Here is a 26,044-nt window from a genome sequence, read left to right as displayed (position 1 = left end):
CCTCTTGAGCCATAGCAGCACTTCCCACTTTTTTCTGTTTAGGTGATGCTGAGGAATCAAACCCAGGGCTTTGTGCATGGTAAGCAAGCACTCTACCGCTTCCCAGACCACATCATTTATTTTTAAATTTCTTTTTAAAAGTTTATATTTGCCTTAGTTATGAAACTACGTATATTGCACATATAGTTATATTTTCAAAAGATGAAAAACTCCTATTTTTGCCAAGAAATGAAATATCACATAACATAGAATTCTTTTTTTTTTTTCAAATACTTGTCCCATTGCTACCCATCATCTTTTATTTGGATTGGAAGTACTATTGGCCTAAGACAGCTGTTTACAGGCCATAGGTATTTCCATATTGTTTTCCTCTCCTTTTAGCATGTATTTCAAGTGCTTTTTCTCTTGCTTGCATCTTTTATTTTGCTCAAGCCCTTATTCTAGCTGTATTCTTAACATGAATGTAGAGGAAATAAATACGTTAAGTGTTTTCTATCAAGATTATTTTTGTCAATACTATCATTTGACTGATAATTTAGCAAGCTATTTAATTTTAAGTAGACAATTTTTTTTCCTCAAACTAGAGACATTTTTCTAGACTATACCAATTTTAGAAAATCTAATATCCTTCTAAAGTCCATCCTTTGTATATGATCTTGCTTTCTTCTCTTTCTCTTTCCCTCCTTCATTTAGTCATTCCCTACATGTACTTTCTTTACTTTTTGAATTTTTTTTATTTTTTTCTCTATTTTCTATATTCCAGAATTATATAAACCTGCTTCTTCACTTATTTGACTGGAAGATTACATTTCCTAATTAACAGTGAAACCCTACTGAATAGTTTATTGGAGATAAGAGTCTCATGGATTTTTCTGTCTTGGCTGGCTTTTTTTTAGCCTGCAGAATAGCTAGAATAACAGAGGATAATCCTAAAATTTGTGGAGGTCATATGACCAATAATACACTGCCAGTAATGGCTTTCGTTTTTCTTTTCTTCTTATTAGAACTTCCTTCTCCCACAACATTAAATATTACTTATAACCACTTTTACAAAGTGCTTAGTGTAAATTCTTTAGTATCCATGAATATATGGTAGCAAGGAGATTGAAACAGAAAAAAATTGAATGCTTGGAATACATATAGTAATTCCTACTAATTCCTACTTATTCCTAATTCTTACTTACTATAATACCACCAAAGTGAACCTAGTTACCAAACAACAAATCAAAACTTCAAGCCACTCCATTATTAAAATTAAAAATCTTTTTTAGTTCTGCATATATTTTAGAGATGAGGCCTTTGTCTGTTGAATGTCCGGTAAAGATCTTCTCCCAGTCTGTGGGCTTTCTGTTTATCTTGAGAGCTATGTCCTTTGCCGTGCAGAAGCTCTGGAGTTTGATGCAATCCCATTTGTCCAACCTTTCTTTGATTTGTAGCCTTTCAGGGTCTTTGTTAAGGAAGTTCTGTCCTGTGCCAAGGAGCCCAAGTGTTTCTCCTACTCCTTGCTTTAGTGTCTTCAGGGTGCCTGTTTTGATTTCAAGGTCTTTAATCCATTTGGAATTGATTTTGGTGCAGGGTGATATATAAGGATCTAGTTTTAGTTTGTTGCATGTGTTGAGCCAGTTTTGCCAGCACCACTTGTTAAAGAGGCTATCTTTCTTCCATACTATTGTTTTAGCTCCTTTATCAAAGATTAAGTAGGCATAGTTCTGTGGGTTTAATTCTGGGTCTTCAATTCTGTTCCATTGGTCTTCAGGCCTGTTCCGGTGCCAATACCAAGCTGTTTTTATTACTATAGCTTTATAATACAGCTTGAAGTTGGGTATTGTAATTCCTCCAGCACTGTTCTTTCTGCTTAGGAGTGTTTTTGCTATTCTAGGTCTTTTATTGTTCCATATGAATTTCTGGATTGCTTCCTCTATTTCATTAAAGAATGGTGTTGGGATATTAATGGGTATTACCTTCTTCCAAAACAAAACTGCAAAGAACCAATAGCCCCCTCATCAAGTGGGCTAAAGACTTACAAAGAAACTTCTCTGATGAGGAAATGAGAATGGCCAATAGACATATGAAAAAATGCTCTACATCACTGGCCATAAAGGAAATGCAAATCAAAACAACATTGAGATTCCATCTCACCCCAGTAAGAATGTCATATATCAAGAAAACTAACAATAACAATTGTTGGAGGGGATGTGGCCAAAAGGGAACCCTACTTCATTGTTGGTGGGAATGTAAACTGGTTCAGCCACTCTGGCAAGCAGTATGGAGATTCCTCAGAAGGCTCAATATAGAACTCCCCTATGACCCAGCAGCCCCACTGTTGGGTATCTATCCAAAAGCCCACAAACAAAATCACAGTAATGCCACCAGCACAACAATGTTCATGGCAGCACAATTTGTCATAGCGAGAAGCTGGAACCAACCCAGATGCCCCTCCGTAGATGAATGGATAAGGAAAATGTGGTACATTTACACAATGGAATTTTATGCCTCTATCAGAAAGAATGACATTGTTCCATTTGTAAGGAAATGGAAGGACTTGGAAATAGTTATACTAAGTGAAGTGAGCCAGACCCAAAGAAACATGGACTCTATGGCCTCCCTTATTGGGAATAATTAGTACAGGTTTAGGCAAGCCATAGCAGAGCATCACAAGGCCCAATAGCTATACCCTTAGAAACACATAAGATGATGCTAAATGAAATGAACTCCATGATATGGAAACAAGTGATATATCACAGTTATAACTACTTTAAACGTCTTATGTGTATGTGTAGTTTCTATTATTGATGATGTTTTGTATCACCTTCCTATATTTGCACCTACACTATCTCTGTAATCTTATCTGAGTATATTGGAAACCGTGTTTACTGGTATTTGAAGCAGGGAATTCAAAGGGAATACCAAATTCGAGAGACACAGGGTAAAAAAAGAGAAATAACTACAAAAGCAATACTTGCAAAACTGTTTGGTGTAAGTGAACTGAACAACTGGGAGGGGGGAGGGAAAGGGGGGGAGGGAGGGGGGCATGAGGGACAAGGCAACAAACAGTACAAGAAATGTATCCAATGCCCAACGTATGATACTGTAACCTCTCTGTACGTCAGTTTGATAATAAAAATTTGAGAAAAAAAAAAAAGATAAAAAAAAAATAAATAAATAAAATTAAAAATCTTAGCTTTGATCCTGATTTAGATTACTGTTTTTCATGAAGGAGGTGTATTTTCACACAAAAAGGAACAGAGAACTGCCCAAGAAATTGCTCAGTGATTTAAACGCAACAGAAGATAATGGGTCAGGGAGAGCTCTCCTCGTCTACTAACCTGCCTAATAAATGTGAAACTTGAAAAAAATTATAAATTTTATGTTGATTATTTTTTAATTTTTCGTTAGCTAACTAATTTTTTTTTTTTTTTTTTGGCCAGTCCTGGGCCTTGGACTCAGGGCCTGAGCACTGTCCCTGGCTTCTTCCCGCTCAAGGCTAGCACTCTGCCACTTGAGCCACAGCGCCGCTTCTGGCCGTTTTCTGTATATGTGGTGCTGGGGAATCGAACCTAGGGCCTCGTGTATCCAAGGCAGGCACTCTTGCCACTAGGCTATATCCCCAGCCCTAACTAATTTTTATTAGTTAATTTTTATTATACTTTGTCCAAACCATATACAATATACCAATAAATAAGTCAGAGTAACTGTATATTGCGTCCTTGCACATATTTGTGTTCTAAAAATGTAGGCCTATTTGCTTTTGTGCAGGTTTTCATGTTCTATGACTTCGTAGTGATAATGCTTTATTTTTATTTTATTTATATTTTTGCCAATCCTGGGGCTTGAACTCAGTGTCTGAGCATTGTCCCTGGCTTGTTTTTGCTCAAAGCTAACACTCTACCACTTGAGCCACAGCTCCACTTCCAGCTTTCTTTTGTATACGTGTTGCTGAGGAATGGAACCCAGGGCTTCATGCACACTAGGCAAACACTATACCATTAGGCTACAGTCCAGCCCCAATATAATTCATTTTTAAAATCATTTGCTACTACTTCAATAAACTGTTGAGAGGTAAGAAAGACTGAGATGTAAATCAACCTATAATTTTTATTAGAAGTTTTAGCATCTTTTCTTTAGCAGGTGGAATGACCCAAATGGACAGATAATTACAAATATACTTCTCAAACCAATAGGTGGAAAAGTCCATAAAAATATTTTTAGTGGAATTCATGGAAAGAATTCCTTAGTCTATGTATCTTTACTACAAAAGTATTACTATAATTATTTCATGTCAGATAATATTCTTTTTGTGTGTAATATTCTGGTACTTGGGCTTGAACTCAGAGCTTGACACTGGTGTTTGTTTGTTTTCTGCACAAGGCTGGTTTCCATCACTTGTGCTGGCAATTTGGTGGCTAACTGGAATTAAGAATCTCATATACTTTCTTATCTCTGAGATTCTAAAATTCAAGCCACTTGAGTAGCTGGGTTATAGGCATGAGCAACCAGTACCTGGCTCAAACAATATTATTTATGACTGTATAGATACCAATTTTGAGACATATAGAAAATAAAAAATGCATGATTATTTAGTGGTAAAAATACTTAATAATAATGTACATCATTACATGTGCCTATAAAGAAATTAACTTTTTAATCAACCAACCACTTTTTCTGATATCTATTTTATTTTTTATTTTATTTTATTTTATTGTCAGACTGATATACAGAGCCATTACAGTTTCATATGTTAGGCATTGGATACATTTCTTGTACTGTTTGTTACCTCCTCCCTCATTCCCCCCTTCTCCTCCCCCTCTCCCTTTCCCTTTCCCCCCATGAGTTGTTCAGTAGATTTACACTAAACAGTTTTGCAAGTATTGCTTTTGTAATCGTTTGTCTTTTTTACCCTGTGTCTCTTGATTTTGGTATTCCCTTTCAGTTTCCTAGTTCTAATACCTGTATGCCGGTTTCCAATGTACTCAGATAAGATACAGACATAGTGCGGGTACAACCACAGAAAGGGGATACAAGAGGATCATTAGCAAGAGAAGCTACTGTTTCACATCACATGTTGAAAGTAATTACAACAGTGATCTAACAGTCATTTCCATAACATAGAGTTCATTTCACTTAGCATCATCTTTTGTGTTCATAAGGGTATAGCTATTGGGCTCTTGTGATCCTCTGCTGTGACTAGCCTAAACCTGTGCTCATTATTCCCTATGAGGGAAACCATAGAGTCCATGTTTCTTTGGGTCTGGCTCACTTCACTTAGTATAATTTTTTCCAATTCTTTCCATTTCCTTATAAATGGGGCAGTGTCATTCTTTCTAATAGAGGTATAAAATCCCATTGTGTATATGTACCACATTTTCTTGATCGATTCATCTACTGAGGGGCATCTGGGTTGGTTCCAAATTCTAGCTATGACAAATTGTGCTGCGGTGAATATTGTTGTGCTGGTGGCTTTAGTGTGTTCTTGTTTGTGGTCTTTTGGGTAGATGCTCAAAAGTGGGGCTGCTGGGTCATAGGGAAACTCTATGTTTAGCCTTCTGAGGAGTCTCCATACTGTTTTCCAGAGTGGTTGAACCAGTTTATATTCCCACCAACAATAAAGTAGGGTTCCCTTTTGGCCACATCCCCACCAACATTTGTCATTGTTAGTTTTCTTGATATAGGACATTCTTACTGGGGTGAGATGGAATCTCAATGTTGTTTTGATTTGCATTTCTTTTATGGCCAGTGATGTAGAGCACTTTTTCATATGTCTCTTGGCCATTCTCATTTCCTCATCAGAGAAATCTCTTTTTAAGTCTTTAGCCCACTTGTTGAGGGGGCTATTGGTTCTTTGCATTTTTGTTTTGGAAGAATGTAATTTTTTTAGTTCTGCATATAATTTAGATATGAGGCCTTTGTCCATTGTATGGTCAGTAAAGATCTTTTCCCAATCTGTGAGCTTTCTGTTTATCTTGTGAGCTATGCCTTTTGCTCTGCAGAAGCTCTGCAGTTTGATGCAGTCCCATTTGCCCATCCTTTCTTTGATTTCTCGTGTTTCTGGGTCTTTGTTAAGGAAGTTCCATCCTGTGCCAAGGAGCCCAAGTGTTTTCAGGGTATTTGTTTTAATTTTGAGGTCTTTGATCCATTTTGAATTGAGCTTATCCAAAACTTTGGCAAAGTTGCAGGATATAAAATAAACCCTCAAAAATCAATGGCATTTCTAATGACCCGAACGCCGAGGCTGAAATCAGGAGAACAACTCCTTTTGCAATAGCCTCAAAAAACATAAAATACTTAGGAATAACCTTAACCAAAGAAGTGAAAGACCTCTATGATGAGAACTTTAAAAACATAAAAAATGAAATTAAGGCAGAACTAAGGAAATGGATAAACCTCCCATGCTCCTGGATTGGGAGGATTAATATAATCAAAATGGCAATATTGCCAAAGTTTATCTACTAATTCAATGCAATACCCACTAATATCCCAACACAATTTTTTCATGAAATAGAGGAAGCAATCCAGAAATTTATATGGAACAATAGAAGACCAAGAATAGCAAAAACAATCCTAAGCAGAAAGAACAGTGCTAGAGGAATTACAATACCCAACTTCAAGCTGTATTATAAAGGTATAGTAATAAAAACAGCTTGGTATTGGCACCGGAACAGGCCTGAAGACCAAAGGAACAGAATTGAAGACCCAGAAATGAACCAAAGAACTATGCCTACTTAATCTTTGATAAAGGAGCTAAAAAAATAGTCTGGAAGAAAGATAGCCTCTTTAACAAATGGTCCTGGCAAAACTGGTTCAACACATTCAACAAACTAAAACTAGATCCTTATATATTACCCTATACCAAAATCAATTCCAAATGAATATCTATTTTAAAAGCAATAGATTCAGCCTCTAAAACTCTTGAAGTCCGAATGCATGGGGTTTTAACTAAACATAATTTGGTAAGCAAAAACCTAGAATTTTGCTAATTTAGTATTTCCTATTTGGTTTAGATTACAACCTATATAGTCAATAATCATAACTACTTCATATCATAGACAGTACTATTCCTTGTTAAAACAATTAGTTGAAGAACCGAACTACTTGTATTAAATCCTGCCCCTCTTGTTTAATATCTGACCTCAGCTAAGTGAAACTTTCAAATCTAGAATTAAGAGCCTTAAATTACCAGATTTTGTTATGGAATGTGGTAAGAATATATAACTTAGATTTTGATGATGATACTTTTGTCAGTCAGTACTATATAAAATAGAATAAAGCTCTTCAGTATCAGGGAAGGGGAGATTTTTCATGTGAGAAAATTGAAACTGAATGAGCACCAAAGGTAAGATTGAGGTAAGCGAAGACAATCCTAGGTTTCTTGGGGTTATATGGCCAACAATATGCTATTACTTTGTATGTTTAAAGACTTTTCATGGGGGCTGGGGATATGGCCTAGTGGCAAGAGTGCCTGCCTCGTATACACGAAGCCCTAGGTTCGATTCCCCAGCACCACATATATAAAAAATGGCCAGACGTGTTGCTGTGGCTCAAGTGGCAGAGTGCTAGCCTTGAGCAAAAAGAAGCCAGGGACAGTACTTGGGCCCTGAGTTCAAGCCCTAGGACTGGCAAAAAAAAAAAAAAAAGACTTTTCATTCTGATAAAGTACTTCCAAAATGCTCCATCATGAAATAGGAGTTTCTTCTTGACAAGAAATAAATAATTTCTTAAAAAGTTAAAAACAGTATTTTTTTTTCCAGTCCTGGGGTTTGGATTCAGGGACTGAGCACTGTCCCTGGCTTCTTTTGCTCAACTCTAGCACTCTACCACTGGAGCCATAGCACCACTTCCAGCTTTTTCTGTTTATGTGGTACTGAGTCATCAAACCCAGGGCTTCATGCTTGCTAGGCCAGCACTGTACCACTAAGCCACATTCCCAGCCAACACAACAGGAGTTTTATAACTACATTGCCTGAATGTGAATTGTTAGAATTTATTTTCCCATTTAGTAGAAGGTTGATATAATCAATCCTTACTATATGTTCTATGTTGTACATGTACTGATCTCCTTGTCTTTACTAAAAATAATCTGCAATACACATATGTGGCATATTTTCAAACTGAGGAAATAAGGATACCAGAAAGCTAAATAATTTTTCCAGAGGGTATTCCAACATAATAATTGTACTGTATGGCAACCAAATATAGGTAGATATATATCTTCCTATATTTATCACCATGACTGTGTCTGTTTATATATACAACCATCTATTTTATGTTTATTCTTTACTGAACAACCAAAACACGATTATTATGAATTCACTAATCATGAAGATCAGAGAACAATTATCTAATGAATATATAATACTTTAATTATAGACTAGCAGGCGTATAATTTTGAAAATTCAACTTTATTTCAGGCAGAATAGATGTCAAATCTCATATGAGCATTTGTAGAAGTCCATTTGGATAAGACTTTTCAATTGACCTATGAATATGTTTACAAGATATTTTAGGGCTAAGTTAATGGAGGTTGGTGTGAATACAATGAATAAAGAGCTCATATGTATAGAGAAGCCAAATAAGTTTAGGAGCACCAGGCCAATAATTGTAGAGAGGAGAGGAATACTTTGCTTAATATTTGAAGATTAGTAAAACATGGCCTTGAATTTCAGAAATCACTTGATTCTTATATTTGACCATGAGTTACTCAAGGAAAATCAGACAGAAAACATGGCATGGTAATCAGATGAAGAAATCTATCTATTTCTACTAAAGACTTCAGCATTAACTCCAAATTCACCAAATACATAGTATTTAAAAAACTATCCAACATACTTGGATTCATTTTTCTTTTAAGAACAATTCAATGCAACTATTGCTAACCTGAAGGTCCATGTGAAAAACAAGATGACAGAGACTCCTTTCTTTTTAATGAAAATGTGCTGCCTTTAAGAATTTTTTTGGACAGAAAAAATGGCATATTTTCCCTTAAAACCATATGTTCTTAACATTTCTGATATCTGGAATTAGCCACTTGCCAAAAACATTCCCAACCCAATGCCAGACTACCCCATGAAGGTGTCCAAAGTAGTCTATTCTGATTACTGAAGATGTTGAACTAGTCTTGACTTCAAACAGTGGATATTTCCACATTTAGTGGTATATGACAGCTCTATTCATTCCACAATGTCAAACTCTTTGGTTTTGGCCATTGGGTATTTATGCATTTCTGGCTAAGGAAGCAGAGAAGCCTAATTTGATTCTGGAGCCAAAAGTTTTTAGGCCCTGTTCCTTTGGAACTTGGACTGGAAGATTTTTGGCATTCTGTAAAGATTAGGACAGATCAAGTAGTCACACATAACTAACTGGCTCAATAGAGCATATTCAGAGAGAAAGATCATGCCTACACATTGGATAACCATTCTCCAAGGCAGAGTGACAACACCCTGAATTCAATCACCCTTAAATAAACACATGAGGAAAGCACAGCTTTAACATACCTTCAGGCCCTGCTCTACAATACTGCCTGATTGGTTTTAGTGCCATAGGCCAGGCTGCAGATGTAGCCATTACTGTTGTTCTTACTTATGTCTGTCTGCTGTCTGCTAACAAGCATTCATATGCTTTGGATCATTAAAGTCACAACCTCCTATGCCAATCTATTCCCCTCCATGGATTTGCTGTAGATTGGAAAGAGAGATGCTATTTCTGTTTCTTTCTTTCCATTAGGCCCTGCGGTCAGGGCTATTTCTGAGGTCTGAATATCATAGCTTGCACTGTTGGCCCCACTGAACATATAAATTGTGTTCCCGTTAAGCTTGTTCCTTTTGCCTGATTTATTTTGTTTGCTCTTGTATGTGTCTTTTCTATGTAAGGCAAGTGATTTGTGTTGGAATCGTAACAGACAACAGTGCTGTAACTTCAGCTACTCCTGGTACCTCTGCTGTCTACAGGCTGCTGAATTGCACCCATGGTAAATGTCTTCTGACAGACTCCAGGTGGTCGAATTTTCACAATCTACCCCAGTTCAGTATTGGAGCTTGTCATTTGGAGCCCTGTGAATAATTCCTTATCATTTTACAGTTGCGAGCAGGTTGAGCTACTTTGTACCTCTACCTATTTGAGATCACATATGTCCATGGGTATAATCAAAGGTGGAGAAACACAAGTTTCTCTTTCAGGAAAGGCACAGAGAAGTGAGATTGCATGGAGAGAAAAAGAATAAAAAGTCACTTGTAGTATTATGCAGGCTGCCCATCTAAACCCATCATTGCCTGGCACCTACACACTAAGGGCAAGGATCCAGCCAACTTGTGAGTGGGCAGCATGCCATGTGAGCAGATGGGCATGGAAGTCGGCAGCCAGTAGACCATGTATGTGCATCAACGGTGGGTGTTGAGGGCACGATTCCCAGAGGAGAATGTCCTAACAGCTGTCTGGCCTGAGCCAACATACTTACAACCAAGGAAAAGTGCCATCCTTCAATCCTGCTGAGTCGGATTAGCCTTCAGAACGAAATCTGCTTTTGCGGCAGCAGAAGGTGAGTTTGGGGTCTCTGAAAACCTCAGTGAATACATGAAGAAAGAAAACTGTAAAGATAGAATTATTAGATATTTACTAAAGATGCGGAGGGCATTCAAAATGCTCATTCCTATTATTTTTTGAAAGTTTGTTAGTTCTTGAATGAGTGCAATGTTAATTAAAAGCTTTGCCTTCTATAATGACTTCAAAATTGGCCTTTCAACACAGTCAAACCATTTTCAGTGAGCATTTTCCACTTTTAAATTACGAATACAGACACACACACACACACACACACACACACAAGTACACTAAACAGGACACTGTGAGTAACCATCTTTGTAAAACTTTACATATGATGGTTTAATCTCAGTGAATCAGCATTCCAAAAAAGAGAATTTCTTCTTTAGTGATTGAATATGCACTTGAAAACATGATTTGTCACCATAAGTCCTACTACATAATGAAAGATTTCATTTATTCTGCAAGTGAAAATAATTTAATGGTTGGAAAATTCTTATAGTTAGATATCATGAAAATAAGTATAAGTTATTTCTATTTGGTTGATGATAAGTAAGGTATTTTCGTATTAAAGTCCTTCAATATTTGGTTGTCTTCTGTTTTTATTGATCAGAAAATATTATGAGATATTATTCTTAGTATTATTTATTATTATCTTGAATCTCTTTATTTAAATTACCATCTGATGTTCAGTAGTAGAAAATAGGTTATCTTGACTGAAGTATTATAACAGTCCAACCAAAGCTTCATAATCTACTTGTAGAAACAATCTACATCCTGTTTGGTAGACATAAACTGAACAATATGTATTATGCTACCAAAGAAATATACATATATTTATATTATAGGATCATTATAGGAAGTTAAAGAAAGTTAAAGGAAGTTAAAGAAATGACTTATTTCATAATGGTAGGAATCACAGATATGGTGAGCATATAATACCCAAGGTCTGATAATATTAATTCTCATATGAATAAAATAAATTTTATGTACTTACTTTAATCTTTAGTTTCCTATTAAGTTGGTATCAAATTCCAGGCCTGAAAATATGGACTTAACCTAGGTGTACTTTCTTGGATGACTAGATGACTATTAGGCAGTATAATTACATTGGAATATTAATTTTTATAAAGAAAAAATTCTCTTGTGTATGGCAACATGGATGAAACTGGAGGATATAATTTTATGTTAAATGCATCAAGTATAGAAAAAAATACTGAATGTTCTTACTTATGTGTTGCTAAGGTTTGATTATAATTTTTATCTCCTATGCTCCCAAATATACATTCTTAAAGTTTGTTCATAATAGTGCTAGTGAGATTTGCTGAAGATCTGTAGGATATGAGACCTTATGAGCACATGAGAGGTCTTTAGATCCCTAAGTCCATGCCTAAGGGGATGGTGGGACCCTGAGCTTTTTATTTCTTTCTCTTGCTTTCTTACTGACAAATAGCTCTTCTTTATTCTGCCCTCCTACCATCATATGCCTCTTCACCACAGGAACAAAACAATAAGGTCAGTTGATCATAGACTAGAAGTACCAAAACTATGACTTTCAAATTACTTGTCTCCAGTATTTCATTATAGTGATGGAAATTGATTAACACATATGTAGAAAAACAATAAGTTGATTTCTCGGTAGAGAGTGAAATAGTGATTTATAGAGCCTGAGCAGAGTGAAAAGGAATTAGGGGCAGTAATAAAGAGATGGTGATTAATGATCACTTAGGTGCAGTTGGATAGGAGAAATTATTTCTTCTGTAGCAGAGAAGAGTTATTGATGATAATTATTGACATGTTACAAAGTTGCATATAACAGGATTTTGAATATCTCCAACATAAAAAATATTTAACCTGAAAAATATTTAATGTACTAGACATACCAATACTTTCATAGGATTATTATGCATTGTCTATATTGAAATTTCTTTTTTTTTTTTTTTTTTGGCCAGTCCTGGGCCTTGGACTCAGGGCCTGAGCACTGTCCCTGGCTTCTTCCCGCTCAAGGCTAGCACTCTGCCACTTGAGCCACAGCGCCGCTTCTGGCCGTTTTCTGTATATGTGGTGCTGGGGAATCGAACCTAGGGCCTCGTGTATCCGAGGCAGGCACTCTTGCCACTAGGCTATATCCCCAGCCCCCCGTGAAATTTCTTGATGTATACAAAAAAGGATCTAAGAAGTCATTAGAAAAGAATGAGTTAAATATATGCATGTAATTTTTGTCTAAAAATTAAGACAACATGTAATTGAAAGAAAGGTAGAAAATTATAATACACAAGTGTCTTTGCATTTCTTGACTCCAGTGATTTTAGGATCCTATTCAAATATTGAAAATGTGATATGCCCATGTTCCATATGAATGGCACTTCTCATTCTGAGAAGATCCTTGGAGAGGAACATTATGCTGAAAATATTTGATAAATATGTGAGAATATTAAAAGAGATAGCATTCATCACAAAAACAAGCAAATGTGCGTACTAAGGCAGAATTGTTTTCTTCTTAGAGGAACATGTGTGTTTGGGCCTCAATAAAGCAAAGAAAGAATATTAAGTACTTGGAATTAGCCAAAAAAAAGTGCTTTTCTCAGCTGTCTGGGAAGGTAAGAAGATATGGGTGAGGATGAATATGAGTCCACTGATCTCATTCCAGGACTGAGAGCACTTCACGTGACACAAATGCTGATCAAAGATTAAAGAACAGAATGTTTTAAATGCTGAAACAACTTTAATATGTCCTCAAGAAGGCTTTTGAGATATTCCTTTTAATTTTCCACAGGGTATATAAAATATACAATGTTTAAAATTATACAATCAATAGAGGCTTAAGGAAGGAAAATAAAAAATGGTGTGTAAGCAGGGACAGGGGACATTTGCTTATAGATACCCACTATGTTGGATTGAATGGTCTAGTACACAGAAGGATGGAGGAAAGAATAAACATTGAACAATATTCCTATCTTGCACTAATAAAATACAAACAATGTTTTTTGTTTTATGTCATGTACACTAATTATGTCTATGAAAAAACATATTTACTATCAAACAGTTAAAATTAGATCAAATGCATGATAAAGTCAAATATTCCAGTCTTAACTCTCTTTTATCCTTTCAAAGCTGCTACCTACTACATAATTTGATTTATAAAAAAGTTCCTACTTAAGATGATGTTTATTATTTCAAAACAACTAAATGAATAAAATATAATACATTCCAAAAATGAAATATTAAATGTCCTTAATTTCTGATTGAGAAAGCTTTTTAGAATTTGATGAAACAAATAATCATTTGAATTGGGATACACCATAAAAAACTTTAAGAAACTGTGAAGATAAAAAACTAAATCACAGATTTACTTCTGTTTCCATCCAAGTAACCAGGGAGGTTGAGGTATGCCTCAAAAAATGCACACATCTGTGAAAATGTTGGAACAAACTAATGCTTTTCTTCAAGTGATTTTATTTCAATTCGAAGCCACAAGATATAAACTTTCATAAAAAATGGTAATCTATTTAAAATAAGAGCTATGTGGAATGTTTCATGTTTATGTATAACTTTCATAGTAGACCCGCCTACACTAAGAAAATAATATGCCCAAATTCTGTTATTTTTACAGTGTGTAATATATCACATAGTAATCTCACCCATTGGTTTCATGTACTTTAAATAGATAAAATGAAGAAAAAGTGAAGACAATTTGAAAAACTGACTTGTTAATTTCTCTTTTTTGGAGGAAAAGATATCTGAAAATCTTAAGTATGATGCATATGCTAATAAGAACAAAGAGGAATTTAAAGGCAAATATGCATTACACATTCTGAATACTTTATTCTTTATTTTACTTTGCACAATTTCTAAGATGGGGAGGGGCAGTGTAGGAGCATAAGGAAGAGAATACTAGGTAAGGATAAAATGGAAAAGACATAATTCATCTAAAATCATGGTAGACACATAGATTAATCTGATACTAAGTTTAAGAGAACCTAAGCTAGAAAATGTTTATATTTCATTTTTCTTTCCAGTGGTAGCTACAAATCAGTCTCTATTTGTAGGACACAATAACTGAATAAGGGTATGGCATCATTACAAAAAGGATTAGTCACAGAAACAAAGAAGATGAAATCTGACATGATATGTTTTCCTGGAAGTTAAACTTTACCACTAATTCAAGTATTTAATTATCAACACTTTGTTGCATAAAATGCAGACAGTATACAACTGAAGACACAACCACATCCACTGAAAAGAAACCCTTAAATAACATTCTTAATAGACCAGAGAAATTGATTTGTTAAAGTATCTTTTTACAATAACATAGTGAGGTAGTAAGTATATTTGTATCACTCACTACCTTACACCTGTAACTGTAACACCTCTGTATATCACCTTGACAATAAAAGTAAATTCATTTTTTAAAAAAGAGACACACTAAAAAAAAACCTATGTCATTACTACAAGAAGTAGTATTGAAGTCATGAAAAGGAAAAGAATGGAGTCATGAAATAAAAAGAATGTAATCAGTAAATTGAGCAATGAGAAACATGAAAGTTTCAAAGACGAATCATAAAGGAGTACTGAAAAGAAATTTGTCATTTGTGAATATCACAATTAGAAAAAGAAATGAGGCTTTGAACCCTTAAACATGTGTTAATATATATATATACCTACTTACACTTATTTACAAGGAGGAACTATACACTATTTAAAAGCGTTTGGAACCAAAAAAGAAAGAACATCACTCATCATATTAATCTAGTAAGTAGTGTTTCAGAAAAAGTAAAATAATATATACATAAAAATACTTTAAGAAGTGGCACTGTGACTCAATGGTAGAGAGTAGAGAGCTAGCCTTGAGCTCTTCAGCTCAAGGACAGTGTCCAGGCCCAGAGTTCAAACCCCACGACTGAGAAAAACAAAACAGAACAACTACAAGAAAACAATTAAAAAAAAAAAAAAAAAAAAAAAAAAAAACAACAACCCGGGCTGGGGATATAGCCTAGCGGCAAGAGTGCCTGCCTCGGATACAGGAGGCCCTAGGTTCGATTCCCCAGCACCACATATACAGAAAACGGCCAGAAGCGGCGCTGTGGCTCAAGTGGCAGAGTGCTAGCCTTGAGCGGGAAGAAGCCAGGGACAGTGCTCAGGCCCTGAGTCCAAGGCCCAGGACTGGCAAAAAAAAAAAAAAAAAAAAAAAAAAAACCCTCAGGGGGCTGGGGGTATGGCCTAGTGGTAAGATTGGTTACCTTGTATACATGAAGCCCTGTGGCTCAAGTGGCAGAGCAAAAGGAAGCCAGGGACAGTGCTCAGGCTCTGAGTCCAAGGCCCAGGACTGGCAAAAAAAATAGATAAATAAATAATTCGTATTCTCATATGTGTGTGTAAGAAAGTCTTTCAAAGACTCTGTGTCACAATAGGCCCAGAAAATACTTCAACAGACAAGAGATTACGCCTGTTGTTTGTAGCCAGATTTAAAGAGGGCTGGGAATATGGCCTAGTGGTAAAGTGCTTGCCTCATATACTTGAAGCCCTGCGTTTGATTCCTCAGCGTCACATATATAGAAAATAGCTGGAAGTGGTGCTGTGTCTCAAGAAGTAGAGTGCTAGCCTTGAGCAAAAAGAAGCCAGGAACAGTGCTCAGGCCCAGAGTCCAAGGCCCAGGACTAGCAAAAAAAAAAAAAAGAAAAAAACAAAACTTCCTCAGAAGAAATGATTTGCAATTGAGAGGAAGAAATCATTAAAATAAAGTTGTCAATCTACTATTGTTCAAGTTTTCAAATTTTAGTAAGTGTTCAAATTTTAGTAATTATTTAACAATCCATTAGAGGTAGAAAGGATCCAATGTATTGTTGCCAGGGTCTGAAACTTCACTTAAAGCAAGTTACAGACAAAAAATGTCCATTCTGACATTGGGGATACATTTAAGAGTTCTTCAGAAAGAATAGGACTAACTAAAATGAAGCTCTCATTTGGTAATACTGATAGTAGAGAGATTTATAAAAAAATAAATTTTGAGTATCTGCTGTTAGAAATTATTGCCAAGTGCAGACTAACCATTCATCACTTTCTGATTAAAAATGAATGGACCACAAGTCTATCTAATGTGAAGCTGCAATAGTTGGTGGGGTGGGTATTTCATAATGAACTGTAAAAATATTTTATAATAGCAAGGTATTGATATTCACATAAGTACTATGAAATTTTCTATTATATATAGAAGAGCCATTTTTACCTTCAAACTTACCACCTTTTTTTTTTTTTTCTAACAACCACTTTCTTTTTTCTTCTTGTGGGTGGTGGGGCTTGAACTCTGTCTGGGCACTGTCCCTGAGCTCTTCAGCTCAAAGCTAGCCCTCTACCAGTTGAGCCACATCACTACTTCTCTTTTTCTGAGTCATTTATTGGAGATTCTTTTTTTTTTTTTTGGCCAGTCCTAGGCCGTGAACTCAGGGCCTGAGCCCTGTCCCTGGCTTCTTTTTTGCTCAAGGCTAGCACTCTGCCACTTGAGCCACAGCGCCACTTCTGGCCATTTTCTGTATATGTGGTGCTGAGGAATCAAACCCAGGGCCTCATGTATATGAGGCAAGCACTCTTGCCACTAGGCCATATTCCCAGCCCCGATTGGAGATTCTTATCTCATGGAGTTTTCTTCCCAGGCTGGCTTTGAACTGTGATCCTCAGATCTCAGCCTCATGAGTAGCTAGTATTACAGGCGTGAGCCACTGGCACCTAGCATAACAAGCACTTTTATTTAAAGTGTGAACAGAATATTTTATATATTCCAAGCAGGCTTTTGTTTCCCCACACCCAGTTTCAGCAGCTATGACCAGGCTTGAATCTTTTATCTCCACTACAGTTACTTCGGGATGATTGCCTTGAGGCCTAACAAGGATACTGAGGGCCCATAGTAGTGGAACCCATTAATTCTAACCAGAATTTTCCTATCAGATTGGGAATGCTAGTATGATAAATTCCTATCCCATAATACCTAAACACAGAAGGATCCTCACTCTTAAGAGTGAAAACCTATAACCATGACCAGGGCATTACATTATTCTTCAAACATCTATGGTTATCCATGTTATACCACTGATTGTTGATTGACCAACCCACATCACTCTTAACCTTAAGAGGGTCAGTAGTGAATAATTACCCTCAGGAACTTTAAACTTAATCTAGAAGAGAATATTGTTTTAGGTCCCTGTAACTCTTCCAGTTGTTAGAGGGAGCAATAATCAACAACTACTTCATCCTTTATAAAGTCATTTGGTATCTCCATAAAAGGTATTTTTTCAACAAATTTTAACTTAGATTTGAGATCTAATCCTTGTTGAAACCAAGTCCTCTCCCCAAAAGCAATATAGATTAAGTTGCTTACCATCTTTCTTAGGGGGCAAGTGACACAGTGGCACACTCTTTGTATCCATTATCCTAGAGGCACAGCACAGTGGCCTTGCCACCGCAGTAGCACTCTGTCTCTTTTGCCAGTCTATAGCCACAGGACTTCTTTAGTTCACCAATTTTTTAAATTTTCTTAACTAAATAAATACATCAGGATGGCTAAGTACATCCAAGATTTTCCTGGTATCCATATAAGGCAATCAATGCATTTCTCATCCAGAATTTTCTAAATAATATATCTTAGCCAGAACAAACAATGGAAAATGATAATGTGTTTCTTTGTTTAATGCTTTTTTGAAATAGCAATATGACAGAAGACAGGAGATGAAAGTTCTTTTATTCTACCTTCTTCATCAATTGGTTGAACATGATAGATTGACTAGTTTATTGATTTAGGAATGATAAGTAATGTTACTTGCCCTAAAGAAGTATTAAGATGACTAAGAACCGATGTGAAACTTGATTTTTAGCTTCCCATGTAAATAGGCATAATGTTTATAGGTTTGAATTGCTTCAATTTTTTTTCTTTTAAAATACTCTCTTCTGTATATGTAGGATATCCAGTTAAAATATTACCCATGCCTTACTAGTTATAGATTTCAAGTTATATAAACTGTGTTAGTATTTTTGTACTTATAAAGCAGGATAATATTAATTTCACCCAAACTATAAAAATCGTTAATATTACCTTGCTGTATAATATGAAATTGTTTTGCAAAACATATAACAATGGTTACTAAATGTAAATACCCAATAAATGTTAGCAAATAGCATTATCATTTTATAGTTTCTCAATCCTTCTTGTTAAGTTTATGGGCTCACTGGTCCCTTTCAAAAGACATTAAGTATGTAATTAGTCATTTTTGTTCTCATTATTTTATTTTATTGATAAAATTTTGTTTCCCAAACATTCTCTTACTGGAGTTATAGCTTTTGTCCATATTTTGTGTTGTACAATAATTATTTAAATATATTAAAGTAATATTCTGTAGATATTAATTAAATTGAAAATGTAATGAGTTCTAATAACTTTTTTCAAATGTTTACATGTTGCCTTACAAGGAAGCTTTCTATAAATGCTTAGAGGACAGTACCCTACTCAGTCCATAAAAAATGTAATAATATTGGGACAAGAAAGGGAACAGAGTTGGTCATAAAAGGAATGATAAGATGGACAGAGATGAATGGCTAGGTGTTCTTGTATCAATAATGTGAAAACAATTACTTTGCCCAACTTCCCTAGGACTTAAAACTTAAGGTGTTTTGCATGTCAGTAGAAGAAATTGTACCCTAAGATTGGAATTCTAGTTGAGTTTCAAAGAAATTAGATAAGAAAGTTATATAAATTCTAAACATTTACCACTCTTGTATGTTGAACTTAACCTCATACATTGAGTATTCAGTGGAGATTTCATATGCTAGTAAAGTTATTAGTAAAGAATGATGTGCTCTAAGAGTATGTAATATAAAATGAATTCATCGTTTTTAAGAGCTTGGATATCTTCTTCCACTGTTGAGAAGCAGAAACATCAGTGGATAATGGGTATGGAGTTAGGGTTTCTAGGATCCTTCCTTTTAACTACTGTTGTTCTTGCTTTCTATGTTAAGATCTTTCATTGTGACATCAATTTAGCGCCATTTGTTTTGATCTGTTTCAGGAAAATGTCAGAGACTATACTTTAAACATGTATGATTGGTTCATAAACAGCTATTGCTTCCTTATAAAAGAGAATGTTGGTCCCTCTAATTATAAAATAATTTCAAATTTAAAAAGTTTACTAATGAATGAAATTTCAGCAGCAAGATTTGCTGTTTTCTATAGGGTGACTGGGGCCCAAACTACTTTCATCTACTTTTTCATCTTTCTACAGTGAGTAGTTCAACTTTTTCTCCAGGAGTGCATATGATCTGAAGAGAAAACACTCACTGGAAAGCAGCTTTGGCTTTAACCAGCCAGATTGTTTCTGCACATGTTTTATGGGTCTGAACTAGTAGATGGCTAGACTTAGCTAAAAGTTAGGCTGAAAAGATGGTCTAAATGGGTACTTAGAAAATAAGCAAAACAAACTTTTTATGTGTCTTCTCATACTCATAGAATTCTGCAACAGAGTCACCTAAATTCATTGTACTGTTGATAGTTTAAATAGAAAAATAATTTAACAGTATCAAATATCAATATATTTTCAGATATCGCGACACAGAAGGAATCATTCTCAGCATGTCTTAAAAGATGTCGTTCCTCCATTGGAACAATTGGTAAGTGATTGACTTTCTCTAGTACTGTGTTCTTTGTTGGACAGCTGAGAAATAATTATCTCTAAACACATCAGCATACATTATTATCTCTTATTCTGTGGATTAGGAATCTAGGCATGGAGTTTCAGGTTCTTCTAGATCTTCAATGGTTGTAATAAAATGACACCCAAAACTGAGGTCATATCTGACAATTTGACTAGGGAAGCATATGCCATAAGTTCAGAAAACAGAACATTAGTTTTCTTGTCATCCTAGAGTCTGGAATTCCTAACATGGGATAGCAGAATTGTATCCTCTACCTTGTTGAAGACTGTCAACTTCTCATTGTTCCATAATTTGGCAGAAAGAGAGAGAGAGAGAGAAAATTTTGTGGGTCCGTTTTATAAGAGCACTAATAGCATTTATGAGGTCCCATATTTAGGACCTAATTGTGTCCCAATGCCAACATTTCCAAATACACTCACATTGGCAGTTAAAATATCAAAATATAGACTTAAAATGTAAACACAAACATTCAGCCCACATTAGTCTTTGACTCAAAATCCTCCACGGCTTCTATTCCATTAAATTTTCCTAAGTTACCAGTAAAATCATCTTGTAGTTCACAAGTGTTATAGGTCCCAGCTACTTGTGATTTTATCTCTTCCTCTTATCCTTGCTCATTCTGCTCAACCAAGTTAATGTCTCACTTCATCAAGGTCATTTGCTTTTTAATCTTCCTGTTAGTGTCATTCATTGGTGTCCAGTAATTTGCAAGTCTCCTTCTTTCATTTGTTTGTGTAATACCTTATAAAAACAAGTATCTTCCAATCTCCTTAATAAGCACAAATTTTGATTGTACAGCCACAATACATCTTCCTAATTATTGTTCAATTTTCTCCATAGACCTTACCACCATGTGGTACACTGTAAATTTTATATACTTTTTATATATTTATATACTGTTGTCATTCAATGAAAACACTAATCAATAAGGGAAGAGACTGCCTGTGTTCTACAGAACATTGAACCTCTTATGTACAAAACACTTTCTGCTCATTGTTCTAGTCCTAAAATTCTAGTTATTATTAGAAAATAGAAGAACTTTGTAAATATTCATGGTGAAAGCGAATGGCTTTTTCTATTTGCAATCTGCTAATACACTGATCTATATTCGAACATTTTTCTTTTATCTTCCTTTACCCTCAGGCAGTAATTAGTCATTTGTTACGAGTTGTTTTTTTTCTCCGTGACATCACAGAAATGAAATCCTCCAAACTGAGCCTGTCAGCAGCACCTACTCAGACTGAATGCACATTCTGTAGGATCTACCTCTATGAGGAACAAATTCAAATCCTTTATTTTCTCTGTTTCCCAACACATCAAATTTTCTCCTTAGTGATTGTGAGGTCTCTTGGCTTAATCTTGTACATGTACAACCATACCCTGGTAAAATCACTGCTGTTCTTACCTTCCAAATCTTCCATTCCCCTCCTATGGACCAACATTCTTTTAGACAATAACCTCCTCATTTCATTTTTCTTGTCAAAATTTTCAGTGTTTCCTTCTTCACAATGTTATAAAGTGCAGAGAGCTATGTCATGATCTCCAATTTATATTATTTATTGGCTACTTTTATAAACACATACCCTTAAGCCAAAAACAGAAATATGATTAAGACATGGCTCAGCCTAAAGGAGTTTTGGTTTCTTTTTCTGGCAATTATGGTCCTTTATCCAAGCACATGCCATGTACTGCTTTGTGCAGTTCACTCTTATTTCATGACTAATAGACTGCTTCCATGGCCAGACTATAAAAGCCTTGAACTAGAGGCCCATGACTTGTATTTTCTTTATGGTGTCATACTTCCACTTACATTGCTTTTGACATTAGGACTTGTTCAGGAAAGAGACGTTTGTCAATTCATGTAACAATAAGGTACTAAAGGTTAGCTATAATAACACTGAGTAATTGCAAGTATTAATAAATACCTACCTGCTACTTGTAGTGAAAGCCAGTTTCTCAATAGTATAAATAGATATTAAATTGCTTCATTGCAAAATTAATAATCTGTTTTCAACCTCACATTTTCTTTATGAATTACTGTGATTTTACAAATGTAAATTAGGTGACTTTCCTTCAGTCTGCCTTTCAAAAGAAAATCTTTTCTCTCCCATCTGAATCACATGAAAATTGCTTATTTCCTTTGCTGCTTCTCTTACTGAACAGTAAGTTGTCTGAAGAGAGGTCTATGCTTTATTAATAGCTATATTTTTAGGATTTACTATAAAGCTTGTTACAATGTACCCATCTAATAAAAAGGGAAATAAGTATTTGCTTTGCAATTCACAACTATATATTTTAAATTTACATTCTAGAGTAAATAAATACAGACAATAAAGACAAATACTTATTTTCCTTAAAAAAATAACCTGTATATAGTTCCTCTGAAATATTTGGTGAAATATCAACATTTAGGAGAAAAGCAGAACTAAATAAATACATATGTCCAAATATATACAAAAAGTTTAAGCTATAGACAAAGAACTGCATGGTGGTATTAAAAAATCTTACTTTTTTGAAATGTAATTTAAGAAATATTTAATTTATGAGATATTTAATATTTAGTATCATTTATTGATATTATATAATATTTAATTAAAGAAGTATTTCTGAATATTCCAATAATTTTTCTGAATTAGTCTATCTTAATATGTTTGTATACTATTAAACGAAGGATGGGTAATATTTATTAATTAAGCTAGAATGATAATGAACATTTGACTTAAAACCATATTTTTTAAACTCATTTTCTCAAAATTTAGGACATCTTAAGGTACTACATATTTTTAATACCACCATGCCATACAGTTGTTTATCTATAGCCTCAACTTTAAACGGATGAAATCATAGTAAGTATTCAAAAATTAAGGGTGGTATAGTAATAACAGCTTATATGCTCAATTTTTCATTCAAGCTTGAATTACCTTGGAAAAGTGACACTGGGGTGTGTTAATAAGAAGGTGCAATATCACAAACATTTTAATTCCTGTAGTTTGCAAACTTCTAAGTCTTTTTTTTTTGGCCAGTCCTGGGGCTTGGACTCAGGGCCTGAGCACTGTCCCTGGCTTCTTCTTGCTCAAGGCTAGCACTCTGCCACTTGAGCCACAGTGCCACTTCTGGCCATTTTCTGTATATGTGGTGCTGGGGAATCGAACCCAGGGCCTCATGTATATGAGGCAAGCACTCTTGCCACTAGGCCATATCCCCAGCCCAAACTTCTAAGTCTTTCTAGGTGTTATGGTTCTCTGTTTAACTTCTTTTCTCTTCTTTTCTTTTTCTTACCTTTCCTTTCTTTTCCTTTCCTTTCCTTTTCTTTTCTTCCTTTTCCTTTTCCTCCCTTTTCTTTTCTCTTCTTTTGTCTTCTCTTCTTTTCTTTTCCTTTCTTTTCTTTTTTTGTCTTCTTTTCTTTCCTGTCTTTGTTTCTGGTACCAGGGCCATTTTCGTCCCTGCTTTTTTCATTCAAAGCTAGCACTTTACCATTTGAGCCACATCTCCACTTCCAGGTTTTTTTTTGCAGGAGACAAGAGTCTCATGGGCTTCTCAGTCTGCTGACTACTTAGGATTGCATGCATGAACAACAAAGTACCTGATCCTGTTTCTCTTTGTTGTTGTTGTTGTTGTTGTTGTTGTTCTCTCTTTTTCTCTCTAGTCATTCTGTCTATATGCCATGTACACAGCCAACAGTGACATAAGTGTTTGAAACTACCAATTAGGAAGTTTCTGATCCATTAGGTAGGTCTGAGATATGTCTTCCTCTATTTTCCCTCTGAGTACACATTTGTTTTAATTTATCATGTGAACACAGGTAATCAGGTAAGTAACTGATTGAATTTTTTTTCTATTTCTCTCCTTTCTTTCTTGTTTAGCAATTCAGGTTTGAACTCAGAGTCTAATCTAAACTAAGTAGGTGCTCTAACAATTGAGCCACACACCCTGGCATTTTTTCTTATTTTCCATTAAACAAACTTGGGCCCAGAATCAGCTTCAGACTGTCACTATTTTTTATAGATGCCCCCAAATAGCTGGGAACACAGTTGAGGGCCCATGCACTCAGCTTCTTTGATAAGGTGGGATCTCACTAATTTTGCCTAAGCTAGCCTGAAACATCATCTTCCTGATCTCAGCTTTCTATATAGCTAGAAATAAAGGTGTGGACCATCATGCCTGGCCCTTGAATTTCTTATTTCATGTTATTTTAAAGACAGAAATTCCAAAGGGTAGAACATTATCATAATAAGTATCAAGACTTAAAAATAAATACCAGGGGCTGGGAATGTGGCCTAGTGGCAAGAGTGCTTGCCTTGTATATATGAAGCACTGGGTTCAATTCCTCAGCACCACATATATAGAAAACGGCCAGAAGTGGTGCTGTGGCTCAAGTGGCAGAGTGCTAGCCTTGAGCAAAAAGAAACCAGGAACAGTGCTCAGGCCCTGAGTTCATGCCCCAGGCAATAAATAAATAATAAATAAATAAAATACCAATTAGACAATGCCGGTGGTTCACGCCTGTAATTCTAGCTAGTCGGGAGGCTGTGATCTGAGGGTCTGTGATTCAAAGCCAGCCTGGCCAAGAAAGTCCTTGTGATTCTTATCTCCAATAAACCACCAGAAAATCAAAAGTGGCCCTGTGACTCCAAGTGGTAGACTGCTAGCCTTTAGCTAAAGAACTGAAGGACGGCACCCAGGCCCAGAATTCAAGCCCCACATGACCAACAAAATAAATAAACAAATAAATAATAAAAATAAACCCCAATCACATGGAGAGACAGACAGACATATAGAAGTTCCATGTGTATTACCAAAATAACCATTATATTTCCCCTAATATTCTGATTAATTTGAAACTATCTGTTGCCATTTACAAAACTTCAATTATTCTCTAGAATTGGAATGTAAACTTATTGCTTTTATGTAGACTCCATATACTTATCTCACATTGTTGGTATGGTCCTTCTGTCCATGTCTCCAACTCTCACTACTATCACAACTCATTGCTTTCTCCAAGTCCTCAGCACTGCCACAGCAGTTGCTTTCACATATGAAAAGTTTACTAAAGTCCTTACAATATTTTTGGTTGATGTCATTCAGAATTTTTACAATAGGAATCTTCAAATGGGTTTCTAAAATATGCTGCAATATAAGTCCAACTTCCTCCATCTCTTATATTCATGAACTATTGAACTATTTTCCAAGAATCACAGACCATAGTTATGTACAATTTCACAACCAACTAGGACAATCCACCAACTTTGGAGGAAATGATTCATTATCTGAAATAAAATATGCCATTATGGTGAAATCAATGTGTAATCCCTCCCCCATATGAGAATCATTTTACCCCTTAATTTTTGCTTTAATAAAGATGACTGTGATCAACATGCATTAATGGAAAAATAATGAAGTTAATTTCTTTTTAATACATTTTAATACACCTAAAACATTCCTCAATGTTGTCTAAACATCTGACAACAAATACTCAATTCGCTGACTTACCAAATTTATGCCACATGATAATGCAGACACATAGATTTTCAGTGGGAAAGACTAAAATTGTTTTCTGAGAGTATGTGTGATTGCTTAATAAGTGCTATGGCACAGCAAAACCTTTAAACTCAAAACATCAAATATAGTAACATGCATTGTTTTCTAATCTTGTATATTTCACAGTATAACAGTTAATGAGACTCAATTATTTTCAGAGGAGTTTTCCTTTATCTCCTAAAGAAATACACAGGGAAATAACTCTGTTTATAGCACGTTAAATCTTTACCTTCTTTATTTTTATCAAAAGAGTATGGGACATGTCTATGAATAACCCTGC

The 26,044-nt window shown here is 35.3% G+C and overlaps 1 protein-coding gene across 1 annotated transcript in view; it reads left to right on the top strand.

Moving 5' to 3' along the window:
* The window catches only part of Arhgap15 (Rho GTPase activating protein 15), a 648,882-nt gene that overhangs the window by 62,639 nt on the left and 560,199 nt on the right, over positions 1-26,044 (top strand). Inside the window, exon 3 of the mRNA XM_048345538.1 lies at positions 20,113-20,181. Within this exon, the coding sequence (XP_048201495.1) occupies positions 20,113-20,181 (69 nt within the window). The remainder of the gene's footprint in view (positions 1-20,112; positions 20,182-26,044) is intronic.

The sequence above is a fragment of the Perognathus longimembris genome, chromosome 4 (genome assembly GCF_023159225.1).
Source record: "Perognathus longimembris pacificus isolate PPM17 chromosome 4, ASM2315922v1, whole genome shotgun sequence".
NCBI lineage: Eukaryota > Metazoa > Chordata > Mammalia > Rodentia > Heteromyidae > Perognathus > Perognathus longimembris.
Note: the sequence above shows the minus strand (reverse complement) of the source record. Positions and strands in the feature narration are given on the sequence as shown.